General features: G+C 44.0%; 1 protein-coding gene across 1 annotated transcript in view; it reads left to right on the forward strand.

The window, feature by feature from the left end:
- Positions 1–21,959, forward strand: part of PRKCH (protein kinase C eta) — a 204,397-nt gene that overhangs the window by 168,612 nt on the left and 13,826 nt on the right. The window contains exons 11-12 of the mRNA XM_090270959.1: positions 15,426–15,564; positions 16,208–16,396. Of these exons, the coding sequence (XP_090127085.1) occupies positions 15,426–15,564; positions 16,208–16,396 (328 nt within the window). The remainder of the gene's footprint in view (positions 1–15,425; positions 15,565–16,207; positions 16,397–21,959) is intronic.

Consider the following 21,959-nt stretch of genomic DNA (forward strand, 5'->3'; position numbering starts at 1 on the left):
TCCCTTTTCACATTTCCAGTGGTTTTTTCTTGATCCCAGCAGTTGGGGTAGTTAGATGTCTCCATTTAGTCAGGATGTAAAATTATCAAGCCTGTGCCTCTGTTCCTGAGAGCCAACGCCAGGCAGGTGAGTGTCATCCTGAGCAGATAGCTGCCTCCTCCAGAATGCCCACTCCAGAACCTGCCCTGTGGGTTCCTAGGATGGTAGGCCATGCACACTGCCCTTAGGAAAGGGAACTCCCTCAGGCCACTCACTCCTGTCACATTTGGTTCCAGCCAGCCAAGCGTTGCTAGGGCAGTTCCCAACCCAGAATAGGCAGAACCTCTCGGATGGCTCTGAGTCATGATCTCTGAAGATGTGGCAGGGCAAAGGAGGCTTCTTGCCTCCTGAGGTACACCAGAAAGAAAGGGCATCCCCAAAACAGGCTTGGAGGCTGTCTCGGCTCCTTTGTAGCACAAACTACAAAGCTCACAGCCTCTTCGATGTGTGCCAACAGGATGGTATAAACGTTTCTTGCAGAAGAAGCATGTACCCTGCCTGGGTCCATAATTCTCTGCCCACACAGACCTGTCACTGATGCCTCCTGGCACTTGTGACCTTGTTGGCATCAGTGGACATTTACAGGAGCAGAGAGCACCACCTTCCTGCCCAGGAACATGTCACATAACCCAGATGAAAAATTTCAAGTTCACGCCTTTGCCAGTGGGATCCAGGCTCTCTATAGGCAGATAAAATACTGTTTGAAACAGCCATAAAACTCAGTGTGAAGGTGAGGTCTGTTTCAGTGGGTGGAACTCAATTGCTTATACACTGTCCAGATCAGTCAATCAAAATAATTCACTTTTTTTAGATCTTAAATTTTGATTATTTTTTTCATCAGCTGATTCTCTCCTTGTTAATTTGAATGAGGAATAGAGTCCCTTTTCCAATGAAGGGAAAAATAACTTGTCCTGTCTCTGGGGCTTGCTTGTTTTTTCCTAAGAGTAAGTAAGTCAGCCAAGACTTTCTGGCTTCATGCACCAGAGCCCTCAGAAAGCTCTGGGATGATGTCATGCTCCGTGTCCTGTACATGGGCAGATGATCACGTCACCCCTTTTTAAAGAAAGGGCTCTAAAGCAGAGAGTAGGAGAGAGGATTTTTCCATGGCTTCAGAGGGAAAAATCTAAGACTGGAACCCAAGAGGACGAGATTCAGGAAACCTGGTCCCAAAACTGACTTCTCTGGAAGACACAGAGAACCGACCGTTTCCCAGGGAAAAGTCTGACTCATGAACCTTTCATATGATGGGAACCAAGTTCTTTAATTTGGGCTTAAAGAATTTTCTGAGATTTTAAGTTGTTTCTTGTGTAATATTTCAACTCTTCTGGCTTTGGCGTTTTCCATGAAATGCTTTTTTTTTTTTTTTTTAATCAAAGGAGCTTTTCAACTTGATCAAAAACTTTAGGAATCTCATTTCTTTGCTTCCTAGACTGACCTTTCAATTTTACGCAAAACGTACAGGGGTGATTTGTCTTGTCTGGTTCCAACACCGCACTGTTGTAAAGATGCTTAATCACCAGGCACACACATTAGTCACCAGTTGTTGAACCTACAAGTCCAGCTTTCTTATATATTAATTCTAGGACCAGATTGAAGGCCAGAGAAGAAACAGTGCAACTGTTGGATGACATAAGAATTCACCACCAGATCAGAAAGCAGTTTTTATCCTTTCTTCCTCATTTCCTCAGTACCCATTATGTACAGAACACCAAGGAGATGCACAGGCCGGAAGGATTTTACACTCAAGGGGTGATTCGATAAAGGAAATGCAACCAGAGTTTAGGGTAAGAAACTGAGGGGGGCTTTTTCAGTTCAATTAGTGCTTAATTGCCCACTGAGACCTGTGCCAGGCACCTTGTTTGAGGTTAAGAGGGCTGAAGTAAGCATCAGGAAGACCAACAGAAAAACCAACAATCACGGTTAGTGCAATACACGCTATACTTAGAAGTGTGCACCAAACACCATCAGAACACGGAGGAGAGACACCAGGCTTGTCCTAGGAAGGGATACAGAAGGCTTCTGAGACAGAGAGAGACTTCCGTGAGACTGAAATTGGCGACCCAGAATGGAGGAAGGAAAAAAGGTGCTGGCCAGAGCTCCTCAGACTATATGTGGCTTTTTTCCCTTTTTCAGTCCACCTAGGACCTATACGTTTGTAAGATGTAATAAAAGTTACTAGAAAAATGAAATTTTAAACAGACATAAAATAAAAGCCCAAATTTTTGTTAGATTCAACAGACATGAAATTACTGCGAAGTAGTTATAACAGTTTCTAAACGCTTGCTACTTGCTCCGTTTTCATTCACTCATTTGCTTCTCACTTTATTTCTACTCATGTATTGCAGGCCAGTAGTAGCTTGTAGGTAAGCGCCTGTCCGAGGACCACACTTGGAGCAGCACTGTGTTAGGCACAGGAGGCTGTGCACAGTGCTCATTTGGGGACCTGAAGCAGGTGGAAAGCAGTGGGGAAGGAAAAGGCTGGGGGTAGGGGGCAGGCAGAGACCCACAGCGGGATATTACAGTACAGGTACAAAAGCCAGAAGGAAGCCTCTTAAATGTTCAAACATTCAAGGACTGAAAACTTCAGAAAAACAACTGGTCCAGCGTGGAAAATGGAAAAGTGGAAAGATGAGTCAGGAAATGCAGTGATCCAGGTGGGGTTTGAGGTGGGTGAACAGAGGCTGTGGCAGTGTGGTGGAGAGAAGTCTCATTCTAAATACAGTCAGGAGGAGTCATTGTCAGGTTTTAGTGTTTGATTGGATGTGAAAAGTGGGGAAGGGATATCATCTGGTCTCATCATTTTACAGATGAGAAAACTGAGGCCCAGCAAGGTAGCAGAGCTGAGGCTAGAAGCTCTGCTTTCTGGCTCAGGACAAGTATCCTTGCCCCTTGACTAACTGACCAGACAGTGCACCAGATACAAACCAACATTCCAGCTTGTCCACCTGAACCCTGTGCCGCCTCTGAAGAGAGGGAATGATGGGTGTCCATCAGAAGGTTCCAGATGCAGTGAGGTTCCAACCTGCACACGGACAGTCCGCCACCCGCCACCCCCACTGCCCAGCTGCACTCAGCCAGCCTGCCTGCCCCCCGTGCCATCTGCTCACAGTCACTGTCTTAATGACAGAAGCCGCCACTCGAAGGTTCACTGTGTCCTGTAATAGCCAGTTAAGTTCATGTAAATCCTGTTTAGGCAGTTGACAGAATTTTTCAAATTCTTTTATGGGGACAAAGGTTGCTCTCCCTCCCTCGCCAAACATGAACAGGCAGTCAGCAAGCAGGACAAATTTCCCTTTCCGGTGTCTCTTAGAGTCAGTTTGGTTCTAGATTGGTCTTGAATGATTAATGGCTGGAGTGGGGTGGACTTGAGAGTTTGTTCAGAGCCACAGTTTCCTCAGGTACTGTCCTGGTGCGAGGTCATCCCCAAGACAGCAGGCAATGCCAGCTTCATGTTGGCTCCAGAGGTCCCAGATGTGTGCCAGGGTCCCAGCACAAATCAGAATCCCCCCAGCTTTCTAAGAGTCCCCCAGGCCTTCCCTAATCCAGCCTTTCTGGGGTATCAGAACCAAACCTATGCCCGATGGTGGAGAGGGAGCTTGCTGTCTGAATTAACAGCCATTTATTAGGTGCCTAATGTGCAAAGCACTGTGTTGGGCACCAAAGGGGAATAAAAAAATATAGAGATATGAAAATGAAAACAGTGAAGCACCTCTCCTCATGGAGAGCACATTTTAGTTGAAAACAGAAGAATCATAAAGTAACAGCAGCCTGAGCCAAGATTTTGGAAATTACATGTTCTATCTGCCCTCCCTTTGAATACTCATGACCTTTGTTGGCTGCCTGTGATAAAGAAAGTTAAACGCCAGTGTAGAGCATTGATAGAAATTTTCAAATGTAAGCATGGACTTGGAGTTGACTGTTTGTTTGTGAAAATACATGATTTAAAAAATATCAATAGGTTTGGACATGTTGAAAAAACATCTTCACTTATCATAGCATTGTTTATAATGGTGAAAATTTGGGCACAACAAATTAAGTAGCCTTAAGTAGCCTTGCAGGATCTGGATTTTATCACCTCACTGAATGTTTAAGACTGATATCCACTCCTGGGTTTATAACATTTATAATAAATAATTAGGCAGGGGAGGGGGAAGAAAATGAGGACTAGCTGATCCAGTTGAATGTTATTTGAGTGCATTGTGAGGTACAGATACCATGCCCCATTTCCTAGGAATTCTGTGCTTCATTTCTCGAGAATTTTAGTTCTCCAGAACAGAAATAAATTTCTTCAGCCACAGTGTTGTGTTAAATAGCAGCTGGATCTAGTGACTTCTCCCATCCTCATTCAGTTTATTCTGCTGACAAGAATAAGTCACTGTTGAACTTCCTGGCATTGGACAGACCAGGGTAGAAATGACTGAGTTGCAGCTCAAACCTACCTTTTCTCATTGGACTGAACAGGGCTGTTGATAGAGATTTTAGTTCTCTATCTTAATGCTTCAGAATTTTTTCTTAGCAAAAATATGTGAAGGAGACAACGGTGTTGCAGCTGATGGAGCTTACTCAGTTCTGGGAACATTGTACTCAATGCTGGTGTCAGGTTGTGGCCCTGTATGACCAACCCTCTTTGGCTTCTTGCCCTGTTTCCCACAGAGCAGTTTACAAGCAAAACGAACGTTTGGACAACCCAGTTAAAGACCTACCTACCCCAAACTCGGAAGCTTATAATCATTTAGAATTTAAAAAGCTTGTGTATATTCTTTATTGGTATTGATTCATCTAAAAATCTTAAGCACTTGGCCATGCGGTGTTATCAGTTTTTTGTTGATGAGGAAATAGTATGGCTTTTACAGCATTTCATGCAAGAAGAATGTTAGTCTCCTCTCAAAAGGTGTGTTCATCTGCTACTTTTGCTTACAAGTTTGGTGATGGCTTCTAAACTAAAAATAAGACGCTTAAGCTAAAAAATAATGTTCCTCCTGATTTGTGAATTCTGTTGACTTTTAAAGATCTTAGGAAATTATGATGACTGTTAGGCATTTACTAGATTACCCTTATTAATAAGAGTACTACTACATAAAATTGGAAAGTCTTTAGACAATGGCTCCACATACAAATACTCAAATAATCTAAAAATGAACAACTAAATGGCTGTCAGGGAATCTGGGCTCTTTAGTTGCAAAACCAAGTGCTAGGGACAGAATGGATGGGTGCTCAGGAAGTAGCAGTGAGTTCTCCCAAAGAGAATTTCTTAGGGAAAATTCGATGTCATTTGCACTTTTTGCTATGATATACTCAGCCATAGTAGAAAATTAAGTTCCTTGGAAAGAGACTCAGATGTCTGTTGCTGTGTTCTGTCCAGCCTGTGACTGGTACTCTGGAAATGACCTGCTAAATATGCCAGGCCTGTCCTTGGAGTTTGTAATCTGTTTAGGGAAAGCAAGCCTTTTTAAACAAAACATAATTAGAAAACAAAGCAATACCCACTATAATCCAGAATGAAAATGTGAGGTATATAATTCCAAGGGCCTGGGGGTGGTTCTGAACTACAGATGTCCTCCTGGGTTTTTCACGTTTTTGTTTACATGGTTCCGGTTTCATCTTTGATGGGGATAGCAGGTAACCAGGTGAGACGTGCTGATGTGGCCAAAACTTCTGGTTCAAGTCAGAAGGCTTCCCACTCTTCTCCCCTCCCCTCTCCTCCAATATTGCATAAGGCATTACTAATGCTGGCAAACATTTGTGTTTAGCCATTTGCTGAAAGCAGCCTGCATATCTCTTCCTGAAGTTGATGCTGTGACCTCTGCTCCTTCCTGTCATAAATCATCTCTCATCACCTCTTCCCAGCAGTACCCACATCCCCTTTCACACGTTATGCAAGGCTTCATGCTTGGACAGCTAATGGCTGCAACCACTTTGGCTGCTTGGTTTCTCCAAGCCAAAGAAAAGTTCTGACCCTGGCAAAACAAGGACATTACTCTTTCCTCCCAGTGGAATGTCTTCCGGGAACCAGCCTGAGCACGGACAGTGTCTAGTGCTCCTCGTCAGTAGATCGCTGGGTCTCCTTGGAGGGAACCAGCCATAGCTAGACAGGGCATGATGTCTCATTGTCCCTTCTCTAGTTGGTCTGTGTATTTGTATTGATAGCTCAACTACCTGACTTATCTGAGAACAAGAGCCACAGCATTCATTTACTTACAACAGTGACAACTTGGCTAGCAGTTATCCCTAGAGGGCTGTGTGCCCTTTAATGCTTAATACCGTTTCACCCGATGAACCTTTCGTTGGCGTTGGTGTTGGTGCAGTGTGTCCAACATAAACCGAGTGTAGGGTCCATCTGCCCCTGCCCGTCCCCACTCCACAGCTGCCCCAATTGTCATTAAACTCTTATAACTTAAGAAGGAACCACGTTCTGATTCTTCCTCCTCGGATGTCTTTCCTTCCTTCGTCTTGATGCAAATATCCTGCAAGCAGCCAGCCAGTAAAGGTCTCCTCTACCTCCATCCTGTCCCTAGCTTGCAGGTGCTTAGAATCCCCAATGACTCTCTGATCCTATTTGTGGTCTTGCTGTAGGAGAACCCCCATTTCCTTGTTGGATTCCTGCAACCAAAAAGCAAAGCTGGCCCAGCAGGTGGTTTTCCTCTCTGCACTGGGGCAACCTGAGGAGTTAAGGAGGTTTTAGCTTGTTGACCACCTTATCCCCCTGGACTGTCAAGTTGAAGTGTGCTCTTGGCCCCAGCAACCTTTCTGTGTTGTTGGAGTTGGGCCCAATGGTCAGGAGGCCCCTAGCCACCACGGTCTGTCGTCTCCTTGCCCTTTTCTGAAGCCCTCCACCCTGCCTCCCGCTTTCTCTCAGTGCATCTGCATGCCAAACGCTGCCAGGTATCATGCAGGAAGTATTTTGGCAAGGAGAGTGAGCAAGAGAGGTTTTCTTGGCAACCACAAAATAAAAGTACTGTAAGGAGCTGTTAAATAAATCTGTGCCACTTCAGCTAGGGAATTTCAACCCTCCTGTGGGAGTAGTGGAGAGTGGGATGAAAAAATATGTATGAAAGGATCAACTGTCAGCTTGATGGCTCATTCATTTGATGGTCCTAAGGAGATGTATGATCTGCACCCCAAGGACATTAATCATATTCATTGCATCCTGCATTTGTCCAGAGACTCAATGAATGTTTTCTTTGGGTATTTTTTTCCTACTGTAAGACAAGGCAAGGGGAAATCTCTCAGTCCCTCTGCTCAAGTTAAGTTGGTCCTGTGTATGCACAGTGGTGAAGGAGGAAGCATGCTACCTGTATATCTTGTGCACCAAACACCAAAGCTGGGTAGAGACCAACACCTGGCCTGTGGGGACTGGTTGTGAGTCCCTGGCCCTGTTTTAAAGAAGGTGGGATAGCCAGACCTACACAGAGTCATTTTTATGATCATTTTTCCATCTCAAGTAGCTATTAGGAAGAAACATGAAAGGGTAGGGGGGAAAAAAGCCCCAGAGGAGCCTGGGTACTACTTTCTGGGTTGGAAATTATCTTAATTTCTTCATTCATTAGAAAATGAGTTATTTTGCATTCAACCTCATATTTTAAAGCTTAATCTCATTAATAATCAAGAAATGAAGTTAAAACAATGAGATCACTTTTTCCTAGCAGGTTGGCAAGGACATAAGGATGATTATTTCTAACCTGAATAAGGAAGCCAAATAGACACTCTTATACACTATTGGTGGGAATGTAAGTTGGTGCAAACTTTTTAGAGGGCAGTAGCTCAACATCTATTTAAATTTTAAACATTTATACCCTTTGACACAGCATTTCCACTTCTAAACATGTATCCTAAATAAACACTACTGTCAGTGCATAAATAATATTCACTACTCCATTGTTTGAAGTTGCAAAAATTGGAAATAACCAAAATTATGGTACAACTTCATAATGGAATTTTATGTAATCATTACAGAGAATGAGGCAACTCTATAAGATGTAGAAATATATTCAAAATATTTGTTAAGTGACAAAAGTAAGTTACTTCATAATATCTTGTTTAACATTGAAAAGTTTGGAGGACTATGAACTTGTCATACTTGTTATTGTTTCCTCCATATTTTTTTCAGGAATGACTGAACTTTACACAATGAAAATATAACTTTTATAATCAGAAGAGAAATAATTTTCAAACAATCACAATCCCATCATAAACATTTTTCTATACTTTAGTCCGTAAAATTTTAGCACATTTCATAAAATTCTGTCATTGATTTATCATAATTTAATTAGCTATTCCTCTATTAATAAATAATTTAGCTTGTTTTCAAGTTTTGCTGTTATGTGTGATGCAGCAACAAACATCTTTGTAAAATAAAATACTTAAGTTGACACTTTCAATAGCATCATGTCATATAGCAGAGGTTCAGAGTTTCACCTAGAAATAATCCATTAGACAATTTTGAATGCAAAAGGTGAACATTTTACGGTCCTATTAAACCTTGACAAGACTATAGATGGCCCACCTAGAGGTGAAAGAGTTGGGTTCCTGCATCTCCAGGCACTCGGTTATGCTCTCCATTCAGGGAACAATTTATCACCAGTGTTTGTGGTCCCGATGTGAAAAAGACTAGGGATCTTATCCTCGGGATACTCTCTAAGGCTCAGTCCCAAGCCTTTTTACTCCTTCCATTCCCTCTCCCCAGGTGAACTCATCCACACCTATCTAATGACTCTTAAATGTGTACATCTTTGACCCAGTCTTTCCTCTGAGTTCCAGCCATTTTATATACAGCTGCCTCTAAACATCTCCGATTGGATGTCTAAAAAAGTAGCTTGATGGGTCCAAAGTCAATTCTGTGAGCCAGAACATATTCATCATTCCTTCTTCCCTTTACCCTCTATATCCTTCCATTGCTAAAGCCCATTACTTTTGTCCCATAATAGTTCTTGATCCACCCAGTTCTCTTCACCTTACCCACCCTAGTTACGGCCACCATCATTTCTTTTCTGAGTTCTCCAGTAGCTTCTCAACAGCAATCCTATCTCAGCCCCTCTGATCTGTTATTTGCGTTGTGTTGGAGGCTTGTAAACTCACAAATTAGCACCATCCCTTTCCTGTGTACAATTTTTCCTCTTGGGCTCAAGACTGAAATCCTTACTGCCCATGTATAGCAGCCTCCTGCTGTCTCCTGTCTCCTTCAGTATTCTGAGCCCATTGCATGTTGCCTGGCTCACAGATGGCACTCAGATTTGTTTGTGGGGGAGGGGGCAGTGAATGGATGAATATCTTGTGTTAGGTAATACATGAATGGTACTGCTATCTAACTTGCGATGAAACCAAATTTTAAGCTTTTGCTATTTCAGTGACATTTTAAAATTCTTTTACCAATTTAATAGTCTTTGCTTTGAAAAAATTTCAAGTTCATATAAATTCAGACATTCAAAACACAAGTCAGCCCTCAATGGTTTTGTTTTAAAATGAAGATTATAATTCAAATTCACTCTTAGCAAATACCACTTATTAACATTTGCCTACTACTACATGCAAGCCTGTACTCCTTAGATGAGGGCAGAGAATTATCTTCTGAATATATAACCACTAGAGAAAGATTTGCTATGCACTCCCCTATTCTTGTACCTTTGAGGAGTATATAAAATTCATTGAATTTCTTCTCCATGCACAAGCTAAATCTAAAACAAGAAAAAACTTTTTGCCAAATTTTAATGATGCATTTCATAGTGATAGGAACCAAAATGTTCCCTTTATCACAGTTCAATCTTGGGATTATTTGTTGCTTCTCAGGTGATTCTTGTTTTAATTAGTGAAGTCCTCTCAGGAAACAGTCACTAGGAGGACTAGCCAGTGACACAACACCACTGCATAGAACAGAGTACACCTCCTATAGAGGACAACTCTCTACAGAACTGAGTTGAAATCCTGGGTTTCCTCTGACTAAAGGTGGTGGCATACATCCTCCTTCATAGGTTTGTTTTGAGGATAAAATCATTTGGATAAAACTATCAGCATTTGGTAATATTCACTGTATGTTAGTTACTAATGACACCGTTATTATCCACAAAGCTCTTTTCAGGTCCTCTGGATACACACACACACATGCACACAAGCAAAGAGACAGAAACAATAAACTTATAATAGTGTATTGACTGTATGTAACAGATGTCAAAATTATACTTTATTAAAGCATTGTTGTCTTTCAGATTCAGATATCGGCATATTTACCGATGGGGTGGTTTTATATCTTGAATTTGCTTCAAAATCTAAAAAAGATGGCTCCAAAAGGGAGTAAATGTATAGCTGAAACAAGGTTAGGCATGCCTTAATAGCTACTGAGGCTGGGTGATCAATATGGGAGTTATATGCGTCTGTATATGTTTGAAAGCCCTGGCTGGTTTAGCTCAGTGGATTGAGCGTCGGCCTGCGAGCTAAGTGTCGCTGGTTCGATCTTCCAGTCAGGGTACATCAGAGAAGGAAAACTCTGACTCCAAAAAACCTCCGCTGCCTTGCGGCATACCTCTTCAGGGGAAAGGCTAAGGGAGTAAACCCCGACAGAAAATCTGGAGCCGGAGTCCCTAAGGCAGTTTGACGTTGTAGTCAACACCGGCAACTCCTGCGGCGCACCTGAAGCCAAGCTGTATTGACTCCGTCTTTCCCTTGGGCCCTTCAGCTGCGAAGAGAGGGGGGGTGTGCTGCATGGGCAACAGCAGACCCTCCATATCACCCTGCCCAGGCTCTGTAGCTTCAGCTTCACTGGAGAGGACACTCCAGCATCATCGCAAGATGTCGATTCAACACGGGAGGAGACAGATACCGTGTCACTCCCGAGTCGGACTGCACAACCATTCTCGGCGGTGCAGATAGACTCTTAAGAAGCTACACCATCGTCTCTCGAGACGGACGGCTGCCGACGACGATATGTTTGAAATTTTCCATTATAAAAAGTTTGTTAAATACATTAAAAATAGTTACTGAATAGCCTCGTAGATTCATTTTTGTTCAAGGAACCAGCTCTCCACTTAGTTTCCTTTATGAGGCCAGTGAGCTGAGTAGTAAGACTCATGTCCTTCTGTGTCGTGACTCCTGGAGTAGCTCAAGGTAGAAATAAATAAATACAGTTACTGAATTTCCTTTGTCTTCAGCCACTTGGGAATCCTCTCTGAAACCATTATGGGCATTTTTAAGTAACCCTGATTACCCAGCAGCAACAATGAGCCTTTCAGGCAACCAGCGAGGATAAAATAACTCTTTCTGCCCTTCTGTGCTTACATGACAAAAGGCATAGCAGCTATTAAATACCAGTGCCCAATGAGCTAATGAATAATGAGCCTGAAACCGTGTATTTGGCATTTTGGGTCTGAGCCTCTGCCCTGTGTGAATTTGTAATCTTCATTGTGTGGCTTTGTTAAGTTTGGCTGCCGAGTTACATACTGGCATAGGAGGCGGAGGGACTCGAAAGCCAAAAACTGACTTCTGAATATTTCAAAGGCGGAAGTGATTTTTGCTTTTTTTTTTTTTAATGAAGATAACTTTATCCTTTGTGCGGAAGCTGGCCGTAGCCATACATGGCTCTGTAAACTTGCGGCCTGTTTGACTAATCCTCTTAAGTGTTCTTCTTGCCCGTCTGGATGCTAGTCAGGGGAAAGTATTCTCTCTCAATGCCTCTTCCAGAGCAGTTTCCCTTCTCTACCTTCACAACAGCAAAGAATCTGAACTTATATTTCAGAATTCGTTTCCCTCTGGAGTCCATCTGTAAGCGGCAAAGCACATGGCTTTCTAGTTTAACTACAATAATTTGGAGCAAAGGTCTCAGTGATGTTTATAGAATTTCTTGCATTTCCCTAAACATAAGACAGGCAGAGTTGGCCAGGGCAGCTCACTGAAATGCTCTATTTCTCTCTCTGGTCATCACCTTCTGCCAGGACTGAGCTGGAGCGAGGAAGGAATAAGGTTTAGCCACAGCTAAGTGGGGAGACAGGTGCTCAGACAGAGCCTTCTAGAATATAATGCAGGGTGTGCTGTCGTACATATATGAACTGGGCACTCTAGGGGCAGAGCGGAGTATCTGGGGACATCGGGACAGACCTCGCAGTGGAGGCGTGAGATATCTGGGCTGAGGGTATAGCCTGGGATTGTATCAAGTTCTTAATCAAACCCTCTTAGGATCCCAGTTTGAGGGTTCTGTCCTATTAGATCGTACCTGCTGTGAATCCAGCCCTGGTGTTTCCTTTCGGGGCTCAGTTAGTTCCGAGAATGCCTAAAATGAGGCTGAGAAGTCAGGACCGAGGTCCTCTGTGACCTCGGTCTGCTGTGCCCAGGATGCGTTGAATCCCTGCACAGCTCAGTGCTGTCTCCTGAGCAGCAAGACCATGCAGACCTCTGTGCAGAGGGCTTTGTGATGGGCAACGGACAAAACTGATTGCGAAGCACTTTTCTCTCCCTGAACAATCCCTGCTGCCGGTGACAGCAGCTGAGTAACAAGCAGTCGCACCTCTTACCTGGGCTGTTAGTCACCAGCTCTCTTGAGCAATCACAGATCAGCTTTTTTAGACCATCATGGGTTTCTGTTAGTACTTGTTTCTGTTACCTGAGCATAGGCTTTAGGAGTTCTTAGCAAGTCCAACGGCTTCAGGCGAATTTAGAAACTCAGTAACCTTGTTCAGTAATGTGAGAGTCAAGCGGCCCTGGGCACAGGTCCATGCCTGATAAAGTCAGCCCAAGGCTCAGATCCCCCACAGCCTAGTTCTCTCGGGTGTGGACTGTTATAATCTCTAACCTTCTTAAATGTGTGCCCTCAGTCCTAGAGGAGCCAGACAACCGGGCACTACCAGAGCCTTGAGTCTGAGACCACTTGTGAAAAACTGAGAGGCAGTGCTCCTGGCCGTGGCCTCCCTCACCCATGACCCTGGGTTCTTGTGATCCCACCTTCACGTGACTTAAATAAGTCTTGCTCCTGTTGTGGGGGGTGGGGGGAGGGCAGTGGAGAAAGAACGAGTCCCCCCATAGGTCACAGCCCGCTGAAAACAGTCACCTGTGCAAGAGGGCACAGGAGGCTGCTTTGGAGGTAGAAGCTGGGTCTGGTTTAGAGGTGAAGAAGGCTTGCTTTTCTGAAGCAGGTGCACGGGTAGTTGGCATACCTTCACCTCACACCCCTCACACCCCTCACACCCTTCACACCCAGGGAGACCGCAGCCAGGAGGAGTCTGGTCTGTGTCTGTGCCAAGAAAACGCTGCTGCTTTCACCTCCCTTATCGGGGATTTCTGGGAAACAGGGCTTTGTTTTCAGTCCCAGGTGTCTTACAGTGACCTCTCACTGTAAGACCTGCGTGGTCACACACCCAGGTCACAGAGTGCAAACCAGTCCCACCAGTTCTGTCATCACCCATCTCTTGCAGCTGAAATATGATCGTAGGCAGGACAGACACCAGCCTTGTCCCTTGGGCCAAGCACGCCAACAGAGCTGGGACAGAACAGAACTATGAGTGCCCACTGTGGGTGTGGAGCTGAAGAGCGGTCAGCTGTGGCTACTAAAGACGCCCTAGTGAGGGAACGCCCTCATGCCAACACACAGCCCCCCAGAGGTCAGGCCATGGCAGCCCCCCACGCTGGCCATTGACTACAAATCACCAGGTCAGGGATGTCCCCTAGTATCCTTCCTGGCTGCGCAGCCATGTCCTTGGTGATAAGCCCATGAGGTTTGCCTCCGAATGCTTTAGTCCTTAGAAAAGCAAAGCCATAAAGGTGTCGCCCAGTAGGCCACAGGCTGCTTCTCTTGTCCTGTCCCAGTGAGCCTGGAGGCTGGCAATTGTGTCAGTGGGTAGGACTTTTCCAGCTTGCCTTGGAGATGCCCCCTGCTCACAGCGCCTGAAAGTGCATGGTGCTAGGAGCCATGTTGGGGTGGGGTGGTTTAGGACAGTACCGCCTTTTCTGTGCAGAGTTTTATCAGTATCCAGCAATGTTCCTGTCTACATGGAGGCCCTTCACCAAACAGTTCTGCTGCTGGAAATTCACTTCCTCAAGTGGATTCGGCTCCTATGGGTTGGGGGAAGGGCAGAAAGTGCCTTTGTCCTGGGTTCCCCATAATTCACCAGGCCTCTTGGGGCTCCTGTGTTCCTGGGGTGCAACCAAGCAGACCCTAATCTTATTCCTGTTTTTCCTTTCTCTGGTTAGTAACACCCCTATTAACCCCCCAACTCTGAGAGAGAAGCAAGGAGTCCTCATATCTGCATCCCCTCCCCATCCATCTCCAAGGGGGTGTCAGGCCTCATTACTGATTGTGTTTTCCCCAAAGCGCTGCTGACCGACCCCTCCCTTTCCAATCCATTGTCACTATCCTAGCTCAGGTCTTAACATCTCTTCCCTGAACTGATTCAGCTGGGAACCTGTTACTCCCTTAATCAGAGAGCTCCAGTGGATCCATTTTGCCTAACAGCTAAATATAAAAATTCCTTAGCGTGGCATTCAGGGCCCTCCATAAGATAGATCTAACTTTCCGCTCTAGCTCTGAATTGATGTTCTCTTGCTGTCTCTCCAGCTTCCCTGTACCTCATGAAGCTCCTGAGCCTCCCTGCACATCACACCCTCGTGCCTGCCTTCCTGCCTCAGCCCCATCTATCTGCCCACGCTGACCTTCCTACACCCCTTCCCTGTCTGGAAGACTACCTCTGCTGTGGAATCGTCCCTCTTGTATTTCTCTCATAGCACTTGGCTCACACTTCCATCAAGCCACTTGTATTATACAATAGTTGGTTCTTTCTCTCCTTCTTCCCCCACTTATATATATATAATATATGAAATACATACATACCTATATGTATGTATGTTGAAAAAGTTTTTGTTGAGTGCACTATGTTAGGCATAGTGGTGAGCCAAATCAACCTGATGCGTCCTTCATGGACTTATACTTTAGTAAATGTTGGTCTTGCCATCTCACTGTGAGTTCCTTAGGGATAAAGATCATCTCTGCTCTTAATGCCTCTCTGTCACAGTCCCTGGCCCACAGTGGCCAGGTGCTCCATGAATGGTCATGAAGTGAACTCCACTGGGCAGAGATAGATACCAGAGTGGAGGGACAGGATAGGTGGATGTCTTATGGGTACAAGGTAAGTGGGAAGCCTGGGAAAATCACACCCTGCCCTCGGTTTCTAAAGGGCAGCGTACTTTCTGTATGTGGCTGGCCCTTTCATATGGAACCATCACCTAGGGACCACGAGGCCAATTTTGTGAGTTGATCTAAGTTTTTTATCTAGATGACCCAAAGAAGTGTGTTCTTTTCGAAGTGTGTGCGCATGACCACTCTGGTCTGATCACCCATCCTGTGAGCTAGCTCGTCCAGGTGGACAGTTTGGGGCCCGGCTGCCCTAACAACTGCTGCTCCTTGTTTCTTTCAGAGATCTGAAGCTGGACAATGTGTTGTTGGACCACGAGGGTCACTGTAAACTGGCAGACTTCGGCATGTGCAAGGAGGGGATCTGTAACGGAGTCACCACGGCAACCTTCTGTGGCACGCCAGACTATATTGCCCCAGAGGTGAGTGCTTCAGAAACCGAACTCTATAGTAACCCCGATGAGAAAGGCCACAGGCTGCTTTTGTGTGCTGTGGCTTTGTGGGCAGAGTTGAAAGCTGATGCCTCCAGGCTCCTTTAGAGTTCATTGGCTGAATGATGGCTGAAAATATCCTCAGTTCCGCTAAAGAAGAATTGGAGTCAAAAATTGTTTTTAAAAACTCTGTGGTTGCTTTTAGGCTTTAGCCCTGAATGAGGACAAAGTGTGCTGTGCTCACAGCTATTTACTTTCCTCCTTGTCTACTCCGTACTTTGATCCCAGACCCATTTAACAGAAGTAAAGAAAAGCTGTCAAATCTTTTCCATATGAGTGAGTGGGCCAACTCCTCTTCCTTTCATAGGGATGTAGTTCCAAAATCCTCTCTCTTTTGGGTCTGCGCATGTCATTACCTTGGCCTAAGCAGGCCATAAATGTTTGATCACCTGCATGAGAAGGACCATAAGGAAAACTAGCCACTCTCTAGAGATAGAATGAAACATCCATGTCAGCACAGGAAGCTCAATGTTTTTACTTCGATATTGCCTAATCTGTTGTTTTCTCTAGTTATTACGGATATGTTTGTTAATGAGATAGGCAAACCACTTCTCACGTTCCCCTCTCTGCACAGATCCTCCAGGAAATGCTGTATGGGCCCGCAGTAGATTGGTGGGCAATGGGTGTGTTGCTCTACGAGATGCTCTGTGGTCATGCACCCTTCGAGGCAGAGAATGAAGATGACCTCTTTGAGGCCATACTGAATGATGAAGTGGTCTACCCTACTTGGCTCCATGAAGATGCCACAGGGATCCTGAAATCTGTAAGTTTGGCTTACTCAGCCAGCTTTCGACCTACAGCAAACCAGCTTTAACTAAAATATGTGTTTTCATCTGTAGCGTCAAAGAACCAGAGTTCTCTCAGGCAGTTTTCCTCTCTTATGCAATAGTTATTTCTGAGCCAACTATGATTGCAGTTGACCATCTTCCTTGACAACTATCCAGTATTTCTAGCACTTGTGGCTTTACTGTAGGTGAAGTGATGCTCCCTTCAGTCAGGATGCTCCACGGTGTCAGGTCACATGACCACTGTTCCCAGTGCATTGAGCTATTGATTGTGTTTCTGCCAGCATTGTCCAAGGAGCAGAACTCAGCGCCCTTTCCCTTAGTGCTGGGAAGCAAGACAGAAGGCTTTCCAAACCTCTGCAGATCTCTTTTGCTTCCATGTTATCCTTATGCAAGGCAGGCTTCAGGCCCAAGATTGAGGTGTAATGAGGTAATACATCATGCTGAAAAAGCCTTTTTTCCATGCATTTAAGACATTATACTGGAAGCCTTATTTTAAGGTAGGGAGGTACATGGATTGATGCCTTTATGTTGAAAATAAGAAAGCACATTGTGGTTTGGGTCTGTTCTATAACCGCATTAATTGAGTTAGAAAATCATGTATTACCACCTACTGTCTGCTTAGGGGTGTAACGAAGAATACCAAGTCAGTTCTTCAAGGAGCTGGTTCATTTCTAAAAGGTATTGATGGTGCTGAGAGTTTCAGTAAGAGGCCTGTGGAGCAGCTGCATTTCCTCATATAGGAGCTCCAGTCCTAGAATAAAATTTACCATCTTAACAATTTTAAATGCACTGTTCAGCAGCATTAAGTCCATTCATGTTGTTGTGCAACTGTTCCAAAACTGAAACCCCATACCCTGTAAATACTAACTCCCCCAGTCCCTGGAAACCACCATTTTGCTTTTGATCTCTATGAATTTTACTATTCCATGTATAGTACCTCATATAAGTAGAATCATACATTTGTCCCTTAGCAATTAAAAATAATAATAACCTGGGATCAGAATCCAGATTTTCCTGATGCCAGACCACAGTTCTGAGCTAGACTACATCTGGCCATTTCCTATTTCTATTCTATTTCCCATTAATAAGTGTCTTTTAACCTCAGAGCCCCATGTTTTTATCACCTAAATCACTCCCTGATGTGATTCTTTCCAGTTGTATCAAAAACATAAGCCACTGGGAGAAGTTACTGGGATGCTGTGCACTTACTACCCACATAGCATGAATCTGTCACCTATTTAACTTTAAATAAAGTAGGATCTAATGTTTATAATAATAATGTTACAGCATTATTTAAAGATTATGCATTTGAATAATACCATAATAGCAGAAATAATTATTATTCTATTGACCTGAGATGAGTCTGCAACCCTGGAAGAAGAAACTGATATATTAGTAAACTAGAATCCCTATTATATTCAATTCAGCAAATACTTGCCATATGCCTTCCCTTGGCTTGGCCTGTGCTTAGTGCTAGGAATGCAAAGATGAAAGGACATGGCTTCTTATGTTGCTCACAGTCTACTAGGAATGTGAGAGTGTAAATAAGTACTTAGCTCACTGCCAAGGAGAAATGATCAGAGCTGTCTCTGGAGGCAAAAGTGACCCAAGGACAAGACAGAGTAAGTAACATTTAAGCTGGATATTGAGGCACAAATAAGGGTTCAGTAGGGTTGATAACGGGCTCAAAGCCCCAGAGGCAGGAAGTAATGTACATGTTCACAGACCTGAGTGACAAGTTCAATACCACTGGAGTGTTAGGTGCTCGGTGGGGGCAGTGAAAGATGAGCATAGTGCATTTGAATTTCGAGGGATCTGGGAGACATACAGGAACTAGTATATACCTTGCAGTTGATCACCTGGGTCTGAAACTCAGGAGTGAGGCTGGAGCTGATCACTCTAGCATAGTAGTGAGAATATGGGAGTAGATATTGACTAGGAGAGGGCATAGGTTAAGAGGGGACAGAGGATGGGGTCTGGGACACCAGCATTTAGGGGGTGGCAGTGGAAGAGGGTTCAGTGAGAAGGTGAGGAAGGAATGACTTCAGGTTGTATAAACATCTACAACTGCAGTGGTCTATGGTTTTACAATACGATTTACCCATAAACTGATGCCTGCAATAATTTTGGAATAGTGCTAGTTAGGAACAAGAGGTCTTGGACCAGGTAACTAAGGGCTTGTGGGATATATCTGTGCAGGAATTAGGTGAGTTAAGGGCTCTGAACAAGAATTCAGGTGTACGTGAACGGAGACGGCACACACTAATCTGAGAGTCAGGAGACCTCATTCTACTTCTGCCACTGCTTTCCAGTCTCTCCCTCTTAAGGCAGTGATGATAACACCTGCAGTGCCCACTTCAAACGAGGTAGTACACATGAAAGCATTTTCGAAGGGGCCTGCATCATCCAGGAGTAAGTTACTGGTGTTGCCGAGTTATGAGTAGTAATTTCACACCATGCTGAGAGGGGTCATTATCTCCATCCTTCCTTGCAGAATTCGCCAACACCATCAAGACCATTAAGCACTAAATTGTACATGAGGCTGTGCTAGATTTTTACTCTGGAGAGAACTCAATTTGTGTTTTTTTCCAGAAGCTCTCTATCTAAACCAGATACACTTATGTGGTATGCAGTCAAATAGATATTGATCCTCCTGTTCACTTAGCAGGCATGTAGCGATGCACAGCAGCCCTAGGACTTGCTGTGCAGGGGACTGGGGTGGAGGGGCAGAGATGAGCAAGACAGACATCATCCCTGTCTTCATGGAATTTACAGGCCAGTTGGGGCATGTTTAAAAAAGAAATTATACAAATCACTACATATATACTTACAATATGATAAGAAAAAAAGTCTGAGGTGCTTCGGGAATATATAACAGGCAGGTCATGCTGAGGAGATGACATTTAAGCAGACAACAGAGGCTGTAGGAAAGGTAGTCAGTGTCAAAGTATGCAAGGATGTGTAACCAGCAATGTGTGGGGTGGCAGGATGTAGAAGATGAGGACACGAAGGACACTGGGGACCATGTGAAGGAGTTTAACCTTTATCTGAAGTGCCAACATACGTCATTGAAAGATTTCAAGCAAGCACGAGTGACAAAATTATTCTTTCATATTTCAAAGATCACTCTGGATCTAATAGACTGAAGTAGTCACAGTTGAAATACCTGGGAATTTTTCCAGAATAGTCCAGGGTGGCAGGGAAGAATAGATTAAACAAGATTGGGCATGCATCAGTAACTGTCATGGCTGGGTGATGGGTATGTACTAACGTATGTTTGAAAATGTTCATAAATGGTAAACTTTTAAAAATACATATGAATCAAAGTGTTGTATGCATGCACATATGTAGATTGTGTAGGAAAAGTGAACTTTGCCTTCATGAATAAAGTGAGAGTGTTTAACAATACAAATATATACAAAGAGAAAAAACAATGTGAGCCATGGATCTAGCTACATCATTTTTTAAGTTTAGTTTTGAATTTATTGTGAAATACTTCAGTAACAGTGGGTCTAGCTACCTCCTGATTCCCTGCAAGTCTCTAGATCTCTATCTTCCTGGTCATTTTTATGCTAAAGACAAAATTAATCAGTGGTTTAGCATAATTATTTTTTACCATCCATGAACAGTCTCCGTGCCTTCTCAAGAAGTGTCCCTTCATCCCCCAAGTTGAGTACTTAAGTGCACCACAAAGAAGGATTTTTAACAAATAAATGGAACCGAGAAGGAGTGCTCTCACTGGTGCTCTCAGCCCCATGCTGCTGCCCTTGCAACCCTGTGTGATTTTTCCCCATGGGGCTGAGTCCGCCCTTCTCACCAGAGGCTGGAAAGGGCCAAGATCTCCCAGCCAGCCTTTCACATCTGCTCTCACCACCCCCTCAATGTGACGGTCACCCCTAATTGGCTTCCTGAGATTTCCTGGTCTTTTCTTTGGAACATAAGGTCAGAACTGTTACTGGAATGGTGACTGCTGGGTATTTTGCTTGGCCTTTCTTTTTTTTCCTTCAAAAGAAAATGCCTTCTGAATTCCTTCCTACCTTTTTAAATGGAAAGTATTATTCCATATCTGTAGAAACTATTTGGATAACCATTTATAATAAATAACATACCATAGAGTTATAAAGACTTTAGGGCTTTGTATAGTGTGACAGGGTCAAGGAGTGACATGAATTCGGGGTGAAGGGTGCCCCTGTCCAGCATTCCACAGCAAGTGGTTGAACAGGAGGGGCACCAGGGTTTTGGCCAACGTGACTCCTTACCCAATATTACTTTCTTACCCTGACCCTTCCCATAATCACCTTTACTGCCACCCCCAAGATGGTAGACTTCTGAGTTTGTTGTGTGTGGATGTCCAAACATTTCATATAGGCATGAATAGAGGGCAGGCACCCTCAGTGCTTTTGAGAACAGTCTCCATGGAACACAGAGTCAGGAGAAGATGCTCACACAGTTTGCAGCCCGAATTTCTCAAATCATTAACCAGTGAGCCTTACAACTCAAAATACCATAGTATGTGCTCAAAAAAGTACAATAGACTATTTTCCTTGCTTGCCCTGTTGTCTCTCACTTCTCATCTCTCCTTTAAACATGCAATACATGTCAAACGCTCACATGTACATGTTCTGAAAGCAAACAGTTCCCACCCCCACTCTTACAGAATAGATTATAAAAGCTCAAAACACCCACAGAAGTTTAATAAAGAAAAGGTATACACCTTTTTGTAAAGGACAGGTATAGGCTTTCCAGATTTCTGACCTTAAAGATGATATTTTTATGGTTTTTGCTTGGTTTTTTAATAAATGTTTTCTATTGACTGCTATGTTAGTGAGTTTCCTAAATTGGCACCAAATCATCCCAAAGTGCAAATAGTCATGACAAGAGAAAATATAGTTTTCTTAGAGCTTCTGTGGTTGCACTGACTTTTGCCTACAGCAAGCTTAGTAAGGCGAGGGCCACTGAGGTGAGGGTTCCTCTGTGCTAAATCATCTCCTGGAAGAGATCATGAGACTCAGTGCTGACTCAGGTGAGGTCAACACCCTCTATTCTGAGCTCACACAGGTGGCCAAGTTGGTGAAAGGAGTTTGGTGCATTCTCCTGAGTCACCTTTGTCAATTCGGGAGGCTTTGTAAACTTAGCATCAGGAGATTATAGAGTGCTTTTGTTCCTAAGCTTTATAGAAATTAAAGTGTGTGTGTACGTGTGTGGGCTTATCTGTCATCACACCTATCAGATTTCATCATCTGTGCATTGTCTACAGGAGTTCTGTTTGCCTCTGTGAACAAAGAGGGAATCCCAATTCTGAGATCCTCTTTTTGCCACATCTGTCCTGCATCAGTCACCAGGCAGTTGATCAGAGCAGTACTGAGTTTGAACCTCTCTATTTCTTACTACTCTCCTGGTAGAGGTTGGAAATGCTCAAGGTAGCAACCAAGGTAGATAGCCAGGAGGAGGCTGAGGAAGTGGAAGAAAAACAGGGACTGGAGTAATGCATAGAATCCAACTCTTAACTGATTAGAGCTGATTTTTCAAACACTGTTT

Source organism: Furipterus horrens, unplaced genomic scaffold (genome assembly GCF_987537825.1).
Source record: "Furipterus horrens unplaced genomic scaffold, mFurHor1.1.pri manual_scaffold_3, whole genome shotgun sequence".
NCBI lineage: Eukaryota > Metazoa > Chordata > Mammalia > Chiroptera > Furipteridae > Furipterus > Furipterus horrens.